General features: G+C 37.4%; 1 protein-coding gene across 1 annotated transcript in view; it reads left to right on the forward strand.

Moving 5' to 3' along the window:
- Positions 1-22,076, forward strand: part of SMOC2 (SPARC related modular calcium binding 2) — a 148,024-nt gene that overhangs the window by 76,243 nt on the left and 49,705 nt on the right. Inside the window, exon 7 of the mRNA XM_086627135.1 lies at positions 105-179. Within this exon, the coding sequence (XP_086483261.1) occupies positions 105-179 (75 nt within the window). The remainder of the gene's footprint in view (positions 1-104; positions 180-22,076) is intronic.

The following is a 22,076-nucleotide window of genomic DNA, read 5'->3' on the forward strand; positions in this document are numbered from 1 at the left end:
TTAGATCCATGTATCTTTAAAAGTAGCCACTTACTATTCAGCTGTTAGTAACTTTTAAAAAAATTGTAACATTTGCGAACTTTGTTCTGCTGTTTTTTTTCTAGATATTGCTTCTCGTTATCCTACATTATGGACTGAGCAAGTAAAGAGTAGACAAAACAAAACTAATAAAAGCTCAGGTAAGGCTCCTGTGAAGACATGCATTAAGCCTTGTTAGAACTGAAGGCATTTATGTGAAAGCCATTTTAATAACCATTATGCTTCTGCTCTCATCATATGATAGTGACTTAATGATTTGCATTGTAATGATTTTGTAGACTCATGCGCCATATGTTCCTTTTATATGGACGTATTTTTGGCCAGGCTTTACTAGGTGTAAATTGACCTTACTCCACAAAATCTCTGGCTTACATTTGTTTGTGTCTGTGAGTGGATCTGACATTTATTTTTTGCATCCTCTCTAATTCTCTGCCTCTTTGTTATTTACTTGTATTTTCTTATTTTTTGGGGTGATGTGTAGCAAACTTTACGGAATCTTGAGTATCCTGGTTTCTTTTTCTATGGAAAAAATGTTTAATTTGAAAGGAAACATTAATGATACAGGCTACGACTCAGTAAATCACTCAGAAGCACACTTCAGATCCAGTGGAAATTGAGGTTGTGCTTTACGTCAGGTACCGTGCTTAAGCATTTTACTGAATTAAGGCCCAAAAGGATTTAAAAAGACAAGCAGTCACCATATGAAAGACATATCCTTACTAAGAGGTTTACAGATTCCTTTATATAAACTATTTTTAACATCAAAGCAATAATTATTAATACTTTTTCTTCTCCTTGATACTTCAGTAGGCACTTAAGGAAAGGACCTTAAACAGAATGTAGACAAGAGTTTGAAGCAAACACTTTGTGTGCTGGAGATTTATTCTGTCATTTGTTTAGTCAGTGTTAGCAAGAACAGAATTCCTTTGGGATTTCTGTTGTGTAAAATGTGTATAGAAATAAGCCACTTTTAGGAGTGTTTATTTAATTTTTACAGTGCTAGAGACTAGATCTAAAGCAAGAATTCTTGCGTTTATAACGCACCTGCTGGAAGCCAAAGTGCGTGTGCACGCACACACCCACACCCACAAATTAGAAAAATGCCAAAGAAAAGGTGTGTTTATAACTGGGAACTTTTAACTTTCTGTCCATCTAAAGACATATTTACAAAGGAAGATAAACCAGAAGCATAGTCTACCTTTCTTATGATTGCTAGCCCATGGTACATTAGCATCAAAAGCATGACTGTGCTGGATTTCCTAACAACAGGACTTGCTCACAACTGTGCTATGTACAGAGGATCTCTGCAGGGCTAGCACATGCCACAGTCTGTGGTGCCATACCCGGACTAGCAGAAGTAAGTCAGCAGACACTATGTAGCCAGCTTGGCTTTAATTTGTAGGCAAACCTGATGTGCCAGAAGGGACCACTGCTCTCCCTGCTGCAACTTCTCTTGTGTATGCAATATGACATAATCAATCAAGATGAATCTAAGTGCTAAAAAGAGTGTCTTCACCAGTTGTGCTAGGCAGTACCTCTCTTCTAGACTCCAAAAATATAATGTGTGTCAATGACTGTATATTTATAAGTTGTTTTGGTGGCTGAGCCTCACTGATACTCAGTAAATAGGTCTTTTAAGGTCTTGAAAAAAATAGGTTAGATTTTCCCCTTATTACCTCTCACTCAGAGTGATGCCAAGGCTTTTGGGAACATCCACAGAAAATGAACCCTGGGCTGCTACGTGTATGGAATAGGAAGGACCTCCTGACTGAATCCACTGGATTGTAAACTAAGCACCTTTGGACACCCAGGCTTCAGTATAAAGGATAAATACAGACGTCTTCTTTACTCAGTTTGCTTAGCAAACTCTGATTCAGACTTGGTCGTACAAACACCAGAAAGATTATTGAAATGCATTTGTCTGAGTAAAATGAGGAGAATTTACGTTGGCATATGACCTGCATTTATAAAACAAAAGATGAAACCAAATTCATTGTTAACGGGCTAAATTTTCTTTTCCTGTTCTATAGTAACCCAAGTGCTTTCAAAGAAATTCTTCTGGTACAGGTAACACTATGACCTAGCCCTGCCCATAGAAAATAACTAAAGAAAAATAAGAATGCTAAAAATTTCAGCAAACTCCAAACATCCTACTTAAAAGCTGACCATTTTAGTCTGTATTGCTTTTATTTTTTCTAGTTTTTACCTTAATATATGTCCCACTATGTCATGGTCAACAAGTCATGGTCATAAGGAAACTTGTATTGACCTGAGAAATCAACCTCCTTAGGAGGATGTTTTTGTGAGTTAAGGATCACAAATGAATACATTGAATTTATTGTACTCATCCTAAAGTGGCTTGCTTTTGCTACTCTGCAAATGACCTGCCAGTTACAATTAGCCAGTAAAATCAGCATAAGCTTTTAGGTTTTGGAAGATAAAAAATAATGGCTCAGGAAATTCTAGTTTATATTAGTTATCCAGTGCTCTCATTTGATTAAATAAGCCTAAAGTAATTTAGCACAAAGTAATGACATTTGGCAGACTTAGAGATGCAGGGCATGAAATTACTGGATTACATATCTATACTCTGTAATGACTTCTAGTGCATATTCTTTTTGTTGATTCAAAGAAGTAGGCCTTTGCTGCTCGCTAAAGGCATCTGTAGAGTGGTATTTAACCTATTAGCTTTTGATGACAAAGTTACTGCTGGCAAAAACCCCATCAACATCGGGCCATGTAGCAATAGCTCTGTTTAGAGTGGTGGATTTGGGTAGAAACATGTCCATTTTAGTTCTTTTTGTATGTTGAAGATGATTTTCAAATTTTTTGTAAAGACTTTTTCTTTCAAGAATTAGAAAAAAAAAGGTATGTATCTGGTTGCTAAAATAGCATAGTGTTTGCTGAGATTATGTTTTATACACATGCCTTGGTACCTTTGCACATATTCTGTGAATTTTTTGTTTCTTCTGTATTTCTTTTTTACTCATGCACTCCTCATTGCTTCCTCCATTTCACAGAAAATATTGTGGGTTCACCACATCAGATTGACAAAAATTAAGAATTATAGCAACAGCTATCGAAAATAAACAGAAATGCATTGAAGGAACTGAACATGGAACTATATGGATTCTGGTTAAGATATCCAAATGTAGCCACCTACACGCTGCTGTCTGTATGTGAACTCAGTGTCTAAACTCCTGCTGTAGTTTGTGGAGATGCAGACAGCGCAGTGAGTGGAGCCCAGAGAGCAACCCACCTCATCGTAAAGCCAACACCTGTACTTAGCTAGATAACTAGATAGATGGACCTCACTGAGTGCAGTGACTAGTTTAGGCTTCTAGCCTGTATGAAGGTATCTAGACTTTAGATGAACTTTATCTCACCTCAGAATCAGTTTAAAATGCAGGTAGTATTCTTTTAGAGCTTTTGAATTTTATAAAGACCAGAGGACAGAAGGTTTTTGTCTTGAAGAAACTGGATATTTTGGACTATGTCTTCAGTAGTTGCCAGTTACTATAGCTTCAGGGCTAGGTGCAACTTTGATGTGGGTGGAGAACACTACATAACAGTGCAGATACTTTCCCATCATCTAACAGGAAAAATGAAGTTCCTTGAGGAGAGCTCAGGTTGGACTGTAGATCTCTTAGGTTCTCCTTGCTACATCTGTTCTACCAGTAGCTTTTATCCTTGTGGGATTCTTGGGAACCAAGTGTGACGTTTTTCAAAGGATGAATGCCCTTTTTTGAGTTTGAGTATAGGCAAAGAAAGGGTAGTTTAATCCTTTTCACAATGGCCAGTGAAGTTTAGGATTCATTTTGTTATCTTGAATTTAGCTAAACTTGTAGTTTGTTGTGGGAGCACTTCCATGAAAAATAAATAGAGTGAGTTTAATATAGGGTAAGATAATATTGTTAATGTTAAAAAAAAAAATTGTTTAAGTACTGAGTAATTTCTAAGTACAATCTGTACACCACACGAATGAGAATAAATAATACTCGGTATAAAATGTCATTAATTTTGCAAATACAGGATGCAAAAAGTCATCCATAATCTGGAATGTAGTTACATACGTGTTTAAGGTCTTTAGAGATTCTGATGATAATATAATTCAAGTTAAAAGAGCCAAGGTTAAATAACGTATTATTGACTAAGACACAATACAGTTTAATGTATTTACTTTTCAGTTCTAGTCTCTTATTATTAGTACTTTTGTATTGTGTTTCCTTATAGACTGAATAGTATGGCATTATTAACACTAATGATTTATATGTTCATTGATCAGTTGTGTAGTTTATTTAATAAGCATTGTAAAGTGATTGAAAAATTGGTGTTTGTTTTGTTGATAATCTGATATGACTGGAAAAATAGACAACAGGAAGAAATTGTCGCATTTCTTTATACTTTACTGAACTTGACTTTGATTCATATGTTACATTTTAAACACATGAAATGAGCGGGTAGAAATTTAGGGCCCCTGGCAGTCAATGGCGGAACTCCCAGACAGTGGTTGAACAACCATTCATATTCTGACTACACACTACTAGTTCACCCAGGAGTTCATCTGGATCAGACGCCGACACGTGATGTAGTGCTTGTGCCAGCTTCATGCTTGTGCCAGCTTCATGCTCTCTGCCAGCTTTATGCTTATGTGCTTTAAGCAGGTGCTAGAGGACAAGTCCTACATGATCCAGCATAAAATAGAGTTGGCCCAGAGGAAACCCTATTCTGGCATAAAGCCTGCTGAGGCAGAGTCAGGTTGTCAAAATTCTTAACGCATCTACGCAAAAAGTAGTGGGTCATGTGATTATGACATTTTTCATCTAGAATGAAGAATCCTAAATCAGAATTCATCGTCTCCTCAAACTATGGCTTTAGTGACTAAAAGAGTGTCTAGATTTCAGCCGCTGTACCTGGGTATTCTGGTAATGTAGAATCATCTTCATCTTTGGCTTTGGCTGTGCGCACATGGAAGGAACACATAGCTTTTTATTTAATTTTCTGACACAACAGAGTAGTGTTTTATTGCTGCCATTTTACTACAGACCATCAGATTCAAGGCTTTAAAAATCTGTTACGAGATTTTATCAATTAGCCCCACAGGACTCAACTGGACAGGAGTTTCATTCTCAAAACACCAGCTGGGAGAATGCTGAGTGCACAGAGTAGTCTAGTGTAGACTGGCTGCAAATGCAAATGAAAAAAGTTAGTGTAACGCCTACTGGGAATACATTCTTAACAGACTAAAGTAGAGAATTTAAAGTGATAATGTAACCAGTAATTATGTGTCTGTATCTAAACCAAATAGTTCCTTGCGTTTATCTGTCTGTTTAGTTTGAATCTGACGGCAAAGTCTGCCAGTGAGACTGTCTAATGTGACAGTGACATTCTAAGATTTGAATGCAGCTTTTATTGCCTTGTCATCTGACTGCTTTAAAGAGTTTGTACATATGAGTTTTTCTCACATGGAAACTATGTTGGTTGTCAGTGAGGTTTCTATTTTGTTAGATTGCTTTGTTTTGTTTCTCAGAGGCAATTGTTCCAGTGGGATCTCTGTGCACTGATCATTCCCTGAAAGTCACCTTCTTACAGAAGACCAAGATGAACCTTATTCCGTACTCCAATGCTCACGTTCATTCCAGACTGAAGCTGGCTAATGGCCTCGTGCTATGTCTTTCCCGGCAAAACTTAGCCCTAAAGTTAAAAAAGCCTGCATGAAAAAACAAAAGTAGCATTTTCTTTCAAAGGAAATAAATGTAAGCATTTGTGTGTCTGCCCAATCACATTAATTCTAATAGTCATTCTTTTCTAAGCATTGGAAAATGAGTAACTTACAGACAGGAAAATGAGTAACAGCTCAGTGACTTTGTATTTATTCTCATTAATTGTTGCATTTTCCAGCTGTTGCTTTTAATATATACTGAAGATAAAAAATAAGATCCAGTTGCCTGTTCCCAGTTACACATTTATTACAAATTAATTAGAAGTTTTCTGGAACTATTTTGAATTAGGCTTATTTCGAAATGTGAAGATTTGAGGTATGAAAGCAGTTAGAAGAAAATCAAAATGAGTATCATAGCAAACTGAGAAAAGAACACAGGAAAGAGGGGAAAGAAGGTGTTTTAAAAGCTTGTTGCCTTCATTTTTCAGTAGGGATTCGTAGTGAGTCTTGTGTTGGCCAACAGAACCCTGGCCAGTCTTCTGTTCTCAAATTTGCTTATATTCAGCGGGCAGGTGAGGACTTTAGAGCAGAATATACACATATGTCCAAAGAGTCCCACTCACTCTGAGTGCATTACTTCTATATTGGACACTCAGAAATTGAGTTTAAATGAATATATAAAGTAGATTTGCATAGGAAAGTAGCCTGAGTAGCAGTGCTTCATTAATTGCAAACCACTGAATTACATAGGAAAAACTGTTTGTTTTTTTTTTTTTTCCCCATTAGTACCCCATTTCACCCCTAAAGACAGTGTTTCCTTCCAACAATTGGTGAGGTATCAGCCACACTCAAAGATGGGATTTGCATTTCCGAACTTGTCTCATAAATACAGCCATTGGCTGTAGGTGGAGAAACCAAGAGCATGGGACTATGTTGCTGAAATACAGATATCTCATGCCTTCATATGACTTAAGGTATCTGATATCTGCATGGGCTAGGAGATATGACAGTCTACTGGAAGTCTGTGATGTTCTGGCAGAATACCTCAAATGGCATTACATTGAGCCCTAAGAACCTCAATTCAAGCCTTGAAAGGAAAGTAGAAGGCAGAACTAATGATTTTATATAACTCTTCAAACATGTCAATTGGCTATTAAGTTCATACATGGATTCTGTCAATGGGAACACAGTCTATTACAGACGGGCAGTCAGTCTCTGCCAAATTTTGGATGAGATCAAATCCAGATATTATTAATGTGAACTTTATAGCTTGGGCTCATCTACAGGTCGTTTCTCTACAAAAGAAAAGGCATTAGGATTTTTTCCATTCCATCTACCGCTGAAGTCTGAAAGTTTTGTGATGGCCACAGATCTGGTTTCTGGGCTTCGTAAAATTTGTGGGTGCTGGAAGATATAGGGTGGTAGAATATATTTATTGTTTGGCCTGTTATCTCAGCAAATTGTGCAGAGAAGGTAAAGAGCAAAGCATTGTGAGGAAGTTAAGTAAGAAAAACTGATACAGAGGAGGACTGGAAGCTTCCAGGCCAACAGTCTTACGGCCTCCTCAGACTCTTCGCATTGGCTTTGATTGCTAACTCACTAAATGAGTTCCTGAATGAACTCAATTATTTGGAGCGAACTATAATTTGTGATTTGTATTTTAATATATAACCAGCATTGTTAAGACGCGTCTTGTTATATCCCCTACTGTTTATTTTTAAGTATTGTTAAGAGTAAGAAGTAGTTCTCTTTTCTCTCTTCCATTTTTTTGTTATATTTCTGTCAAGAAACAGAATAGTGTGAGCAGTATTCTTTTAGAATATTGGTTTCAAGATACTCCTTGGCAGCTGAAAAAGCGGTGGCTTTGAAACTACTGATTGTTCACATCATTAGGGCCAATCAGTAAATGGTTATCTTAGTTCTTAATGGAGAACTTCGTCTTACTTTTCAGTAGCAATTTTTAATGATATCCTAGTCTTGATTTAGCTATTATACAAAGAGGGAACAGTACTCTTCACCCGCTTCACCTCTGAAAAAGATTAGTCTTCATACTCTTTAATCCTTTTGCCTTTACTTGCCTTGCATTGCCTTGCCTTACCTTGCATTGCCTTGCGTTGCCTTGCCTGTCCTAAGTTTGTAAAGGAAAATTGCAGTTTTCTTTCAGTTTTTTCAGTCTCTTCCAAGAAGCTAAAACTTTCCAGACCTCCCCACGGTGCTTGTATATTATGATACATTATTAATTTGCAGGCTGCTGGATCATGCTTACTATAGTACTGGCCTATCTTTAGTATTGCTTTTCACAAGCATTTTCATTTATCTTCATTTTAATTTTATATATTAGTTCAAAACCTTTATAAAGATCAAGCAGTGACATTTCCAGTTTTTTCCTCCCACTGCAAGGGAAGATCCTCCCATCCTAAACCATCAAAAAATAGGGTTCTGTTTTACATCCAGTTGATGTTCTTTATGCTCAGGATGTTCCAGGGTTTTATTGGACACTCACTGTGGGGAGAAAAAAAAAAAAGAAAAAAAAAAAAGAAGAAAAGATCTGTTTTATGTTGATAATTTCTATTTTACTGCGTGTGTTAAAATTTGATGCCAAAAGATAGTAATCTTTCCTGACCATTTTTGATTATATCACATTACTTTCTGCAGCAAGTAAATGACACAACAGTCCTGCTTGAAGTTCTCCTTTAGTTTTCAGACATGCACTCCTCCACCTAGCCGTAGCTTTCCACAGTTTACCAGACATCAGATTGCATAATCCTGAAAGCATCAATAAGCTTCGTAAATCCTAAGAGGGATGTCAGGCTAACAGTCTATATTTAATGACAGATACAAAAAAATCACATAAATTTGCAAACTGACATCTAAACAATTGTCCTGTTTTTTTTTCTTTTTTTTTTTCTGAAATATTAATAATACAATACTGCTCTTGAAGTCAAGCCAGTAAAAAAATTTATTACAAAATAAAATAATGCCTGCAATGTCAGAAAGCTCTAAGAGTCATATTTTCAAAACTTCAGTAAATTGGTGGTTATGCTCTTGAACAAGAGGAAACCTTGTTTGGAATATAGATGGTGAAGAAAGTTATTCCGTCATTCCAAGGATATCCACCAAACTCCTACATTTTGCAAGGTTAAGAACTCCTTATGTATTCATCTGTGAGCTGATAAAAACTCTTCAAAATGCTAACATTAAGAAAATCAAAATTTCAAGTTTTGCTCTTAATTTTAATCAAAGTCATCCAGTCAACTGTTCTGACAAGATTATTCTGGTTTTGTAAGACAGACTAGACTGTTCTGACAAAAACAATTTTCTCTTTCTTCCACAAGGATAGGTCAATGACCAACTGTCCACCTTTCCAATAATTGAGTAAGAAGTGTTTTAAAAAAAGCCAAAACCAGTTATTGCAAAATATTCTCGTTAATATCTTAAATGAACTGTGGAATTCTACTGCTTGATCGGAACATGTTCTGCACAAAAAACTCTGACTGCTGTTAATGAAAATAAGGACCACGGAAGGACTGGTAGCCATGTAACATGAATCAGTCTTGGTGGCTGGAGTCAAGGTTTTGACTTGACTTTTTGACTCTTCCAACTTTCTCGTTTACCAAACCATGTACCTGTGAACAAACTCCCTGAAAAGATTGACAGCTCATGTTACAGTTCATGTATTGCTTAATTACTTCCAATAAATTCTGGACTTTTTCCTTTGATTCTTGAAAAAAAATGCCATGTGATGCAGGAGCTTTTTGAGGCTTCATCAATAACGTTAGCATTTTCCATTTGATACAAAAGCAAGATAAATTAAGCTCCTACAGGGACTTCTATGGAAGGAGTGGAATTCACTCCAAAACCTGTGCGTTGGCCAGGTGTGTGCAATGCAGCTATTGCATCAGTCCAAGCCTTTACTGCAGCATCTACTTTTATGCACTGTTAAGGTTGCAGGTTAATGCTGTCATCCATGGATCCTTTCACCTAGCCTGCCCTTAATGCAGTACACTAGCTTTTCTGTTTGGGACAGTGTAGAGTCTCCTTCCCGTGAAGAGCCACACCAAGGGTCCTAATTGGCGCAAGGGAACTTATTCTAGTCAAATTACATTGCTAAAGTATGTAAAACTACTTTGAGATCTTTACATCTCTGAGATGCTTTATATACCCCAAGTATTGTATTAATACTGTCTTGCACTTCACTCCCCCCTGTCCATCATGCTCTGTCCTCTCTCATAAGACTATTCCAGATAAATGCTAGACATTGTTTTCCCTTCACTCTACACTGCCTAGAAATAACATTAACTATTGTTGCTATAATGCACTAGATTTCTGTGTTACTGGAGAAGAAGCAGTGGTTGAAGAGATAGACCTCTGTTTTTCATTAAACTATTTTTAATACCTGTTTTAGTTTAAGAACGGCAGGCCAAGTATCTGCATTCAACCACAAATAAAACTATGTTTAAATAAGATTAAGGCTGTAAATTAAATTTCAGATCTTAAATTCTCTTGGCGCAGTACAAAACACAAGAGAAAAGAGAAGGCAAAGCTTAACGTACTAAACTGGTTGAAAATTCAGCCTTCTATGGAAAAAAAATGACGTCTTAAGAAACTTCTTTTGGAAAGATATTCATTTTCAGCTAAAAAATTGTATTTTCAAGATGAAAATTCAAACAAAAAAATCTTCAAAAGCTGAATAGTTTTGGCTCAAAACTCGAAATCTTGATTGGTCATTGTAATGCCTTGTTGGAACTGTATTTTTGAAAGTCCGTTAATTCCTTCTTTTTCAAGGCCTGGTGTCCTCAGGCTGACTATACATACAGGATGTAATAGACTCCCCTTTTTAAAAACTCGGAGATATCTCAGAAAACTTGTAGGCATCTTAGATTTTATGTTTCTCTGGGAAGTTCAACACAAGAAACAACTTTTTGTGGGGTTTTGTTTTTGTTTTATTCTCATTAAAAATCAGGGAGTTTATGAAAAACAAACACTTTGAATGAAAAACATCTATTCATTTAAAGACCTGGTCACAATGAAATTTTTCAACCAATCCTATTATAGACATAACAACCTATGAAAAAAAAAATATTATCGTCACTAAAACAGTGAGTTACCTTGTTCCATTGTTTCCCAGTGAGATCCTGATGTTATTTAAACTTACCACTTTTATTGTCCTTCAGTGAGTAAAGACAGCTTACCAAAAGGAAAGGACTTTTATTATCCTCTATTTGAATGACTGCTTAGATGCAGCTTTTGTTGGACTAGAATGCATTATAAATCCATAAATTCTTCAAATGAGGGTGACCTGTAATGCCCTTGAATTGTTTTCCAGTGCACCCAGTTAGACGAGGGCAACAGACTGTTTGGTGTTTGGTCTAGGAGCAGAGGAGTATGAAGTAAAATTAATGCCTCTTGTGCCCCCAAAAGCTTAAAGTCAGTTTTGGAAAGAAAGCAGAAAATAGTTCAGGATTGCAAGATCTGTTTAGGTTCAAATCTCAGAAAGGGTTCAGTGTCTGCAATGCTCCCCCTCAGTCATTAGGCTGGATTTTCAGGTCTATATTGGAGCAAACTCACATCAGTGTAAAGGCTGACAAGAGTTAATCCTGTCTGATTATGTTTGCTTGTCATTTAGGGTGTTCATCCACAGACTCCATTACAATGGAGGCTCTCAACAGAGGCAGGGGTGTGATCAGTTGCAGAGGTTCATGACCGTCACACCCTGTCATGGTGCAGTTCACCCGTCTTTCACAACTGTGCCCAATTATTCCGGCTGGCAAGGAGGTAGGGTTTCTGTTGGGTTTACTTACCTAATTGGTTCAGGGAGCAGAAGTGTAAGTAACTTCTGATCTTGGATGTTTCGTCTCTGACTTTCCCAAAACTACCACCATGTAGCTAAAGCCATAATCTCAATAGCCCTTACAGCCTGAAGGTAATGACTGAATCATTATTCTCATTGCTCTCCTGTTTGGCTGAATAAAGGCTACATCCCACATGATTTAAGGGACTTATAATTTTAGTGTTCTTGCAGTTTCTGATCAGGTTTAAAAAGCAATTTAAGATCATTTTTTGGAAGTGATTTTTAGTTCCTTTGAGTTGATACAACAGAGAAGCGGCAAACCCAAAAATATCAGTATAAATGTCAGTGGCTTGAAAGGTCACTTTTCCCCCTTTCCTTACCAACATCCCGAGTGTGAAACAGTGACTTCTAATATAGTCACACATCCTGTGGTTCATCCCTTAAACTAAACACTTCAATGCAATAATAGCAAATGACTGTATGAAGAGATGGTCTAGTTTCAGCAGGCATGAAGCCTCATTTTACTCAGAGCAGTGTAAATAGGAGTGACTCTGCAGTCAGAAGGGTAACACCACTGGAAGATTCATAAGGAGAGAAGAGAATCAGGCCTGGAGGTGTTTTTTTTTTTTATTTTTATTTTAATTTTCCTCTAAATGAGGACATTAGTGATATTGGACCAATGATGTTATTGCCTCTTTTGGAATCACAGTGCACACTAATTTCTTTAAGTAGCTAGTATGTGGTAGATCAGTCTGTTGGATCAGTGATAACAGGACGATCCACCCCAATCCTTCTGCTATTGCATAGCTGAAATTCCTCTCGACTTTAATGGATGTGCTGTCAGCACAAGGGCTTAGCTACTCCACTTGTATTGTCAGCTGAAAGAGTGAACAAAGTATTTTCTCTTTATTACCTTTCTGTACAACTTCATTCTCTCTAGATGAGGTGATGTGTTTTGCACATTGAAGTCATATTCAGAAGCATTGAATATTCATGAATACCTTCATGCATGTCTGAGAATATAATATCACCTAACTATCCATAGCGCTAGCCTCAAGGATGTCATGGTGCAGTTACCTTTTCAATACACTTGTTAAAATGAGCCTATGTGACTTTTATACGGAGCATCCCCTGTTCACAGCAAGGCTAGAGGAAAAATGCCTTCCTTCGGATCTTTTTTTCCCCTGTACAATTGAGTAAGAAAGCTTGTGGGTCAGAACACTGTCTTTAAGCTTAATTCACCTTTTTTCAAACGTGCTTTTATTGGAGCCTTATGCAATTTTATCAGACTCTCTGTTATCTCTAGCATAATTAATCATCCTCACTGTTGGTTGCACACACTATTCCCTGTTATGTTTCCAGTCCTTTCTCTGCAGTCTGCTTTCTCTTCTGTCAATAGCTGATCTTCACTGCATGTTTCTCCATTTTTGCTTAACTATCATTCTGCAATCTCAAATGCTGCTGTTTTAGGCTTTTCTTGCAACACTGATTTCTCATCTTTCTATTCTTCCACCTTCTGTTTTTGACTCTTACAGCCAAAGGCTAGATTGAACACCAAGGAATGAAGGCTGTAGATCACGCTATGCATTTGCAGATTGTATTCTGAAAATGCAGTGACTCCAAAAACAAGCTGAGAGTTCGTAGGAGCTGCCAGTCGAACAATGCAATGGATGGGACAGACAGTTTGATTTCTAAATCGAATAAGCATGGAAAGGTATCATTACGCATCTATGTAGGATTTCAGAGACCGTTTCAGGGATATCTTGTCTGGTTGTGGTATCCATAGTGAAGGATACCAAACATGGGGAGCAACTAGGTGTGTAATTCTAAAGCTACTGGGGTATATGCTCATCATTAATCCAGTGCTTTTTAAAGTAAGAATGTTTCTGTAGTCAAGGCTGTGAGCTTTTTGTGGAAGTTCATTTGTATTTTTCGAATAGAACTCAATGCAAGTGTCATAACATCAACACCGTGAGTCTGAATGACCAGTGCTATCAGATTCTTGGCCTATATTCTATGCCAATTTTACTTCCTCAGGATGACAATGAGGAGACTTAAGCAGCCTACAAAGTGTTGTATGCGAAAGCATCTGACGTCAGCCAGCGCAGAGAGACAGTGTGGTTTCATTGCTTACATTTGTGGCAGCTAGCCAGGAACTCCAGGGCTCTAACTCTGCCTCTGCTTCTGGGAGGGCTGCTGCAGTCTGGACAGATCAATGCCAGCAGAAGAAGAAGTTTTTGCAGAGAGATGGTTGAAATAGCGTCTAGTACAGGTCTATTGAATACAGTAAGAAGCTTTACAGACTTATGTATTACAGGAGGTAGAAGTGAAGAAAAATGAGTTGAAATAGTTCCATTTATCTAAATGAAAAGGCACAATATAAACCCTTTCTCTCAGTTGCAATTTTGAATCTAGACTTTCTGCCTTTTGTTTTATTTGTTGATTTCTTTGTTTCAGTAATGTAAATCATGATATTGGATTTTCACCCTTTTTCCTTGCAACTGATTGACAAGTTCAAAGATTCCTTCCCTTCTTTCTGCAAACCGTACCTGCCATTGCATGATTGCAATAAATATATATGTAGAACACAAGCAGAAAGTGGATGCCCACGACTTGGATGCAAGGGAGAACCTGTGTCTTCACTTCCATGTTATCTTTATCTAAATGAGCCTACATATATGAGGTAAAATTTCTAGCATTCAGTGGTACTTGCTATGGGAGTGTACTGTAGTTATTCACAAGCGTGACCCAAGGCAAGTAGATTTTTAAATACAGAGACTTTTCCACTCTTCTTTAGCCTGTGTTTGTTCCTTCTGATTGATGAAAACAAGTCCCACTAAAGTCCCTTGTGGACTTCATTAATTATGCCAGCGGTTGATTGGTTTGGCCCAGAATGCTTTATAACAATAGACAGATTTAATCAGCAACAGCTCTGGTTGCAACAGTTTCACAGCCCCCTGGGAGCATCATGCACTGAGCTTCCTTTTGTGTTATTTTCAAGGCATCCAACAACCTTTAAACTTCCCAAATTAAAAAGAAAACAAAGCATACAATGTATAACATGTAGAAAGAATAACAGAACTGTCTTCACGTAAGCAATAATAAAAACGTTTCCTTATTAGGTGACTGAACGCCAACATTGCTGTTTCCTGTGATGCTGGTTATCTGGAAAAGTTAAATATTTAGAATCTGTTTTATTTGAACAGTTCTGCCAAAACCAGTCCTTCAGATTTTCTCTGTTGTAGAGAGATTCAAAATAAATGAGGCCTGAGGTAGATGTGCATGTGTATGTGGAGAGAGAGGATGGGAGCAGGTCTGAAAAGGTTGAAAATATTGGGGAAAACAAGCTAAGCAAACACTGAAAAATAACACTTTCTGAAACCTGCTCTTTTCTCTGACACACAATGGATTGTTAGGAAGTATTTATGCAAGGCTTATTCCATTGTTACAGGTCATTTCTGTGGTAGGTTAAACACTTAAAACTAATAATCTTCTGAGCACTTAAAGTGACCCTGGATTGTAAAGGATTAAGGATCATTAGTCACACTTTAAAATTCTGATTTTACTGGTTCAAAAAGTCTTTGGCTTTGCGACTTTGCAAAGGCAAAGAAGCCTTTAAAGTTGTTCTGGATAAGTTAGGGACTGACTTTTCTGTTGGTGATCTCTACTGTGTACAGTAGAACGGTTCCAGTTTACAGGAGCAGAATTTGTGGCCTGGGATTTTCAGTAAGATAGGATATTCTTCAAAAGCATAGGGATGTTTCACTATCACACCATATTTAGCATTATCTACACTTCAGAGAACTATTTATTTTTGAAAACAGAGATGAAAATAGGGTGGAATTAGCATTTTTATTTTTAATTCAGATTGCCCTTGTTTTTTCTCAAAGTTTGAAGGTAAAGCCAAGCCAAAGATTTGGCTTTGCTCTTGAAACCAAAGCACTAACTGAGCTGTTTAACCATGGCCATATGAGAAAAGAAAAAAAAAAGAAAGAGCTACATAAAACTATATTAAAATAGTATTAGTATTAGAGTATTCTTATTGGCTTTTACTCTTCTTTGGCTCATCTTCTTTATTGCACGCATAACTCGTCCAAAATCAGTAAACAGTCTTCTATCTGAAGCCCGTACCTCTCCTGTTACAAATCCTGACTTCTTACGTGCCATGTAAATAGTGTGGTTTGGATATAGTGTGCTCGGGGAGAAAGACCTGTACAGCATTTAATCTAAAATGAGCCTTCGGATTTGTGCAGGGTTAAAGCAGTGCAGTTACCTTTTGACCAGGCTTCATGTTCACGTTATTTCTCGAATCTCATACTGAGGACAAGACTTACTGCGTTCTGGAAGCAGTGTGACTCAACAGATGACAACACTTTACAGAAATTGCTTCTTGCTGTTAAAAGACTTTTCATGGCACAACACAGTTCTTGTAATTAGAGACATAAGCAATAATGTGTGTGCTCGTTTTCCACCTGCTTCTTGCCTTCTCTTGGGAAAGATGAAGAAAAGCAAGTCAGTGTAAAAGTGGCCAGTTTTTGATTAATCTGTTATTAGTTAGCTTTTAGGGGTGCAATTATCAGCATTAGTATGATTTTTAAATATTGAGATTTTTTAAATCAAGCAGGTTTGAAGGGTATATATCTGAGAGCCACGGAGGTGGAATCGTGCTGCTTAGCCACAGAAGAGGCTGTGGGAATGATGGTAACATAAACTTTTGCATTATGGCTGTCAAAGTAACACTCCCTGAAACACTGAAGAAGAAAGGAGAATTTCTGTTTCAATAGCCTGTTTAATCTTTATATTCCCGTTAAGTGTCAAGAGCCAAATCCTTACCATTCGGTAATGCCCATCCAATCTGCTATGAATTAGACAGAGGTGCATGTTATATTGACCATTTTGTGAGATACTCGGAGACATGTAAAGGAGAACTACCTAAATGCAAAATAAGTCTCATTTTTTTAATGTATCTGCATATTTTTTAACTGCGTGCCTCGGATCACGTTCTCATAAACCAGTCAAAAGTCCTGCTGCCTCCTGCTGGCTTCTCTGTCAGTAGCCAGGATTCATGTCCTTGTGGTCTGAGATTATTACAGTGAAATCTGAGAAGATATAACAATCAAAAATCCCACTACACTTTATCGCTTAGCCTTCCACCAGCACCACTGAACTGAGACAGTCTGTGGGACACACATGGATGGGGTGCAGAGCACATGAGCAGGTTGCAGAGGGTGCCTGCACAAGGCAAGCCCTCTGAGTGGGGAACCTAGGGAGGTCTAGCTCAGCCTAGAGTTGTTCTCCTTCTTCTGTGGAGAAACCATGGCAGAACATGGCGATACCTACTTTGCTTGTGCTTTCCCAGGGCTCGCCTCAGCAATCAGGTGCCCTGGCAGCACATGGGGAGACAATTTTTGTCTCACGTGCCAATATAGGGAGTTGAGATTGCTGTTTTTTGCAGCCCACGTCGCAAGCACCGTAGTCACAGTAGATGGTGTAGTGAAACAAATGTAAGAATTATGCAATAATTACATTAATTATGAAAAAAAATTCACAAATATGTGAATTAAAAAGATTGCTTGATTCTTATGTCAATCTTGTTTACCTCTTGAGTAAGTATTTACGCAGTGGAACTATCTGTAAGGTAGTTGGAAATGAGCTGCTACTTAGGAAATAAAGCATAGATGGAGTGCAGCCACCTCAGACAGCAGTTAAGCAATAAGGCTGGAAAACACTACGTGGTGCCAACAGCATTAGCAGTGTGGACCAATGGCAGTAATGTGGCACAAACTGCAGCCAGCGATGCCACTGTACACCTCTGAAATTAAAATTATTTGGGTTCCTAAGGTCATGTATCCAAAGTCATGTCCAGGCGCTGATGTAAGTATCTCAGTTTCCCAAATGGTGAACAGAAACAACCCCTGTTTCTGTGAGGGGAAGTGCGTGGTTGATAAACATTCCTGTAAGCTGGCTGACTTATTTAAGTGCCAAAGTATGAATTTAGGCACCCCAGCTTGCACATTTTGTTTTGTAATTTTTAGTAGAGCTATTCAAACAAATACTTACCCTCAGCTCACCTGGCAAAGACTTTCATTTTCACAGCTCTGTGGAAAAAGTGATCCAGCTTTATTTTCACTTCAAATATTTCTTTAAAAATGAGAGATTTTTCCACTGGCAGAAGACTAACATTTGCTGGTCAATATACTCATAAAGAAAGAATGGTAGCTTTGCGCAATTTTGTTTAATGAATGAGCCTTTAGATTGCTATAGCAAACTGGCCAGCTAGCCACTGTGTTTGGGAAAAGTCAGTGATTTACATTTGATGTAATTTTGGGCAGTGGCTTTTTTGTTTGGTTGGTTTTGCAGTTTGAGCACCATGGTGCTGCTCTGCTTCGAAAGGCTGAGACAGCCATGTCTAGCAATAATAGCAACTGATGTTTCCTCTTGGGTAAGAAAACCAGTTTTCATCCCATTTGGCAAATAACTGCTTTCAATTGTATCCTTGCAGGATGGGGCAGTATCCTCTCGTATTTTACGGGAGTCAAGTTAACAAAGTCAAGAGCACCCGGAGATGATGAGCTATCCTTGTTCAGCCTTGTAATTGAGTGAATGTCCTCAACTCATAAGCAAAAGGGAATGAGGGGCCTCATCTCCTCAGAGGACCAGAAGATTTTTCACTGTCCTTGTGAAGCTTGATGCCATGTGATTGACCAGCTGGCTTAAAAGGATTTTTGATTTGTGTTAAGGTTGCATTCAAAGATCCAGCATAGAGGGCAGGGTGTAAACAGACCTTGGATCAAGCCTGGCTAATGCAATCTGCTTTGCAAAGACTTGCTATCATTTTCACACACTGCTGTTAAAGATTTAACAAAAATGTGCTACTCTTGGTTCACTGCTTTCTCACATTTTGTAGATGGTATAATAAATATTTAACTCAGGATATTGAGAATATACATTTTGGCTCGAATGCAAAATGCGTCTTTGAAATAACTCAGATTTATAATCTAATTTATACTAACTTCATGTCAATTATCTACAGGAGGAGTAAATGCTAATACTTAAACAGTATTATATTTTCAGATTCTGTTGTGCTTGTGAGTTAAGACTAGCTTCTCTGAGTTTTCATCAAGTTAGTGGACAGATCTCACCCTACTGTTTTATTCAATCTAAATAAGAATATTTTCTTATTTATGGGATCTGGTTGTTTCTGTGTTCTGGATCTTTATGTACATTTCCAGATGATCCTTCTTGTGTATTTACAATGTCTTTGCACATGAAATCACATAGATGAATGAGAGCATCTGTCTGTAATTTATCCTGCTTTGTTCAGTGGAGTAAAGTACATAAATTAATCTTTAGGGCCGTGTTGAAGCCATGAGCTTTGTGTTTAGCCACAAGCATCTACCCAAGCTCCAAAAGTGCTAAACAGTGATCAGCTGTACATTGAGAGTACTCTGCAAATGCACACAAGGGGCCTGAAATATTTGGTTCCCACAAGTTTTTGCAAACAAGAATAAGTATGGGTAGGAATGTTGCCAGCTTTCTCCAGGCCTTGAGAACCCTCATGCTGATATGTATCTGAACCTAATGTAAACCAAAACATGTGGCGCCAGATGAGTATTAATACTGTAATCTAGTCTTAGGTTTTGGTTGCCATCTAGAAGTTGGGACTAAGGTTGAGTGTTTATTAATGTTACCTATTCCTTACAATCAGTACTTGATCCATGAGCAAATACTAGGCTTAATTGGAAACATACTTGCATGTGAATATATTCAGCTGAGGACTGATATATTGTCCATGGAATTTGGTGGGTATTTTTCCATGGATTGCTGCTGGGGGAAGACTAGGGGAAGATTGGGCCACAGCAATAATCTTTGTTTGATTTAGCTTTATGAATAGTCTTTATAAGAATCTAGTAGCAGGAGTAAAGCTGTTCCTGCATTTGTTTGTAGCATTGAGATGCACTTGATTTCTGTTAGAGATGAGTTTATCTGAAACAATCAAGAGAGGGCAGGCAGGCAAATTCTTGTAAGAAGAGGGCTTCTTAAGAAAGGTTAGTGAGGTTAGTGTGGGATGCCCATACTCTGGCCATAAGGGATGAGAAAATAACTTCGTGTGCATAACGAGTATGAGATTGACATCTTAAACTGCATTATACCACCTCATCTACCTCTTAAGAGAAGAAATCTGTCATGCTACAGAAGGTCTAAACACAGACTGGAAACACTGAAAGAATATGAAGCTGTGGTGTTACACCTCTCCTTCACTAGAATGAAATAATTTAAGGATTTTTTTTTCATTTATATTAGCTAACATGCTTCCTTGGATGCTGTGTATAGCAGGAACAGATGTGATGCATTCTGGGTGATGGAATTGGTCAGTGAATGGTAAAGAACCTGCTCATTTACCTTGAAGATGCATGTTTGATGGAGTAAGGAATAACAGGGCTACTGCTATAATGGATCATTTTGCCATCCAGTCAACGTAAATTCTTCCGCAGGGAGAGCATAGCTTGAATAGAAATTATCCCACTTCCCACTGCCTTTCTCAAGTGAACATTTTGGTCATATGTGGAAATACAATTTGGTGTAGTGTAAGTGGAAATCCATTCAATGAAATTTGAAGACTATGAAAACTAGTTGAAAATATAAGAACACATTGTAATCAGTTTCCTCAGGGCCTATTAACTTCGCTGGTTCAAGGAAGGTTCATCCTAAGAAAATGGATAAAATTCTTATCCCCGTGAGATGTGAATTTGTTGGAGGGTTGTATGGGTGTCAATAGGATGACTGTTTATGCATCCTAATTATTATGGTTTTGAAATAAACTAGCACCGAACTTGAGTAAATCAATATTTGAAGTCTTCTGAAGAGGTGCCTAAATTAGGTTTAATTAACTAGGACAGACAGATGATTTGCGTAACATTTTAATTAGCAGAAATTGTCATGCAATTTAAGTCTCTCTATACTGAAATGTGGACATGAATATACTCTGTATACGCTCTCAGAAACATGGGAGAACTGCAATATTAACTCTCTCTAATGTTACACTGCACTCCTCCAGAGCATGCGTATCACTTTTCGGAGTGTTTTTGTTCACAGGTTTCTTGTTACCTGCTTTCTATAGGTGACATTGAGCTTCAAGCCCTAATAAAAGATCCCTTTACCCTGGAAACCAGGCTGTTTAAATTGTCCTTTCATGACCTATTATGGTAATGAGAAAAGGAGGGAGAAGGAATCAACTGGAAACAGAATTTCTTGGAAAGGATTCTGTTTGTCATATACACATTGTGGGGTTGAGGAAATTGGAAGGAAATGTTTGTATAGTGGCAGGAAATGTTAAAGTAGCATACACACGCCTTTATAATTTTCTGCAGATTTGACAACTCATTTCTGCAGAACACACTGAAATTTAGACCTAAATACAGCAACTCACATTTAAGCAAAAAAAAAAAATAAATTTATAATCATCAAAATTCCACGTGTTGGGAAAAGCTGTGATAAGACACAGCACAACAATTGCCAGAATTTCTGAAACAAGGAGCTAAACCTCTCCGGTTACAAGACTTAACAAGATAATTATCATAACTTACATAATACAGTGCTTGGTGTTTATATATGCCACAGAGAAATGGGAGGTTACATGTTCTTTTCAGGTCGACTTTTCCAGAAAGCTCACCTCTTTTTTCCTCCAGTACATCCCTTAGTAAACATTAATTAACAATTTAAGTAACCTATCAGAGATGACTAAACCGAGTCTTTCATAAATAAGGACTTTTTAATAATAAATGATAAAATTATAGTGCTTCATAATAAGTGTTATACCCTACTACTATTGAAGTCTTTTTCTGTTCATGTAAATTAACTTGATTGATTGAAATGTAGACTGTTTTTTTTTTTTTAGGGAGAATTGATCATTAGCAACAAGAACTGACTCAAGATTTTATACAAAACATGAAACTTATCCACAAAGTTTGTCATTAGCTGGAGTATCTGTCTCGTTGACAGAAGATGCAGCATTTCAGCTGGTTATTTGTAATGGACTATGAAGGTATCTTGAACCAGAACAGGAAAAGTGTATTTAGTAACAGGAAAAGTGTATTTAGTAACTAACATTTAAAGTAAAAAGGGAAGAGATGGAATAGCCATATGACATAAGAAAAGCAACATACGTCACATTTAAAGCAGGTTTTTGAACTCAGTGGTGAGCAAAAGTTTTACTTCATCATTTAATTTTTTTTTTTTTTCAGAGTAAGTAGGTGGTCATTGGGTGGTACAAAGGCTCTTGGTGTAAAACTAGGCAAAAAGGTGTGTTTCCTTACATGATTAAAATTTGTGTGTTGAATCACTAACGCTTATGAACCTAGAGTAAAACACAGTTTTGCGTAGAAACTTCAGGAAGGTTTATCAACCTGAAATTAAGGATCCTAGCTGAGCTACAGTGTGGCTGGCTAACATGGTAGACTATGGGGAAAGGATTTTTCGGCATGTCTAACTATTTTATTGAACCAACATGCTTGGAAAAACATCCTTTTTTTCATCAAGACAAAACTGAAGGAACTAAGTGAAATAACAACAGTGTAAGCATAT

This window comes from Tauraco erythrolophus, chromosome 2, assembly GCF_009769465.1.
Source record: "Tauraco erythrolophus isolate bTauEry1 chromosome 2, bTauEry1.pri, whole genome shotgun sequence".
Taxonomy (NCBI): Eukaryota; Metazoa; Chordata; class Aves; order Musophagiformes; family Musophagidae; genus Tauraco; species Tauraco erythrolophus.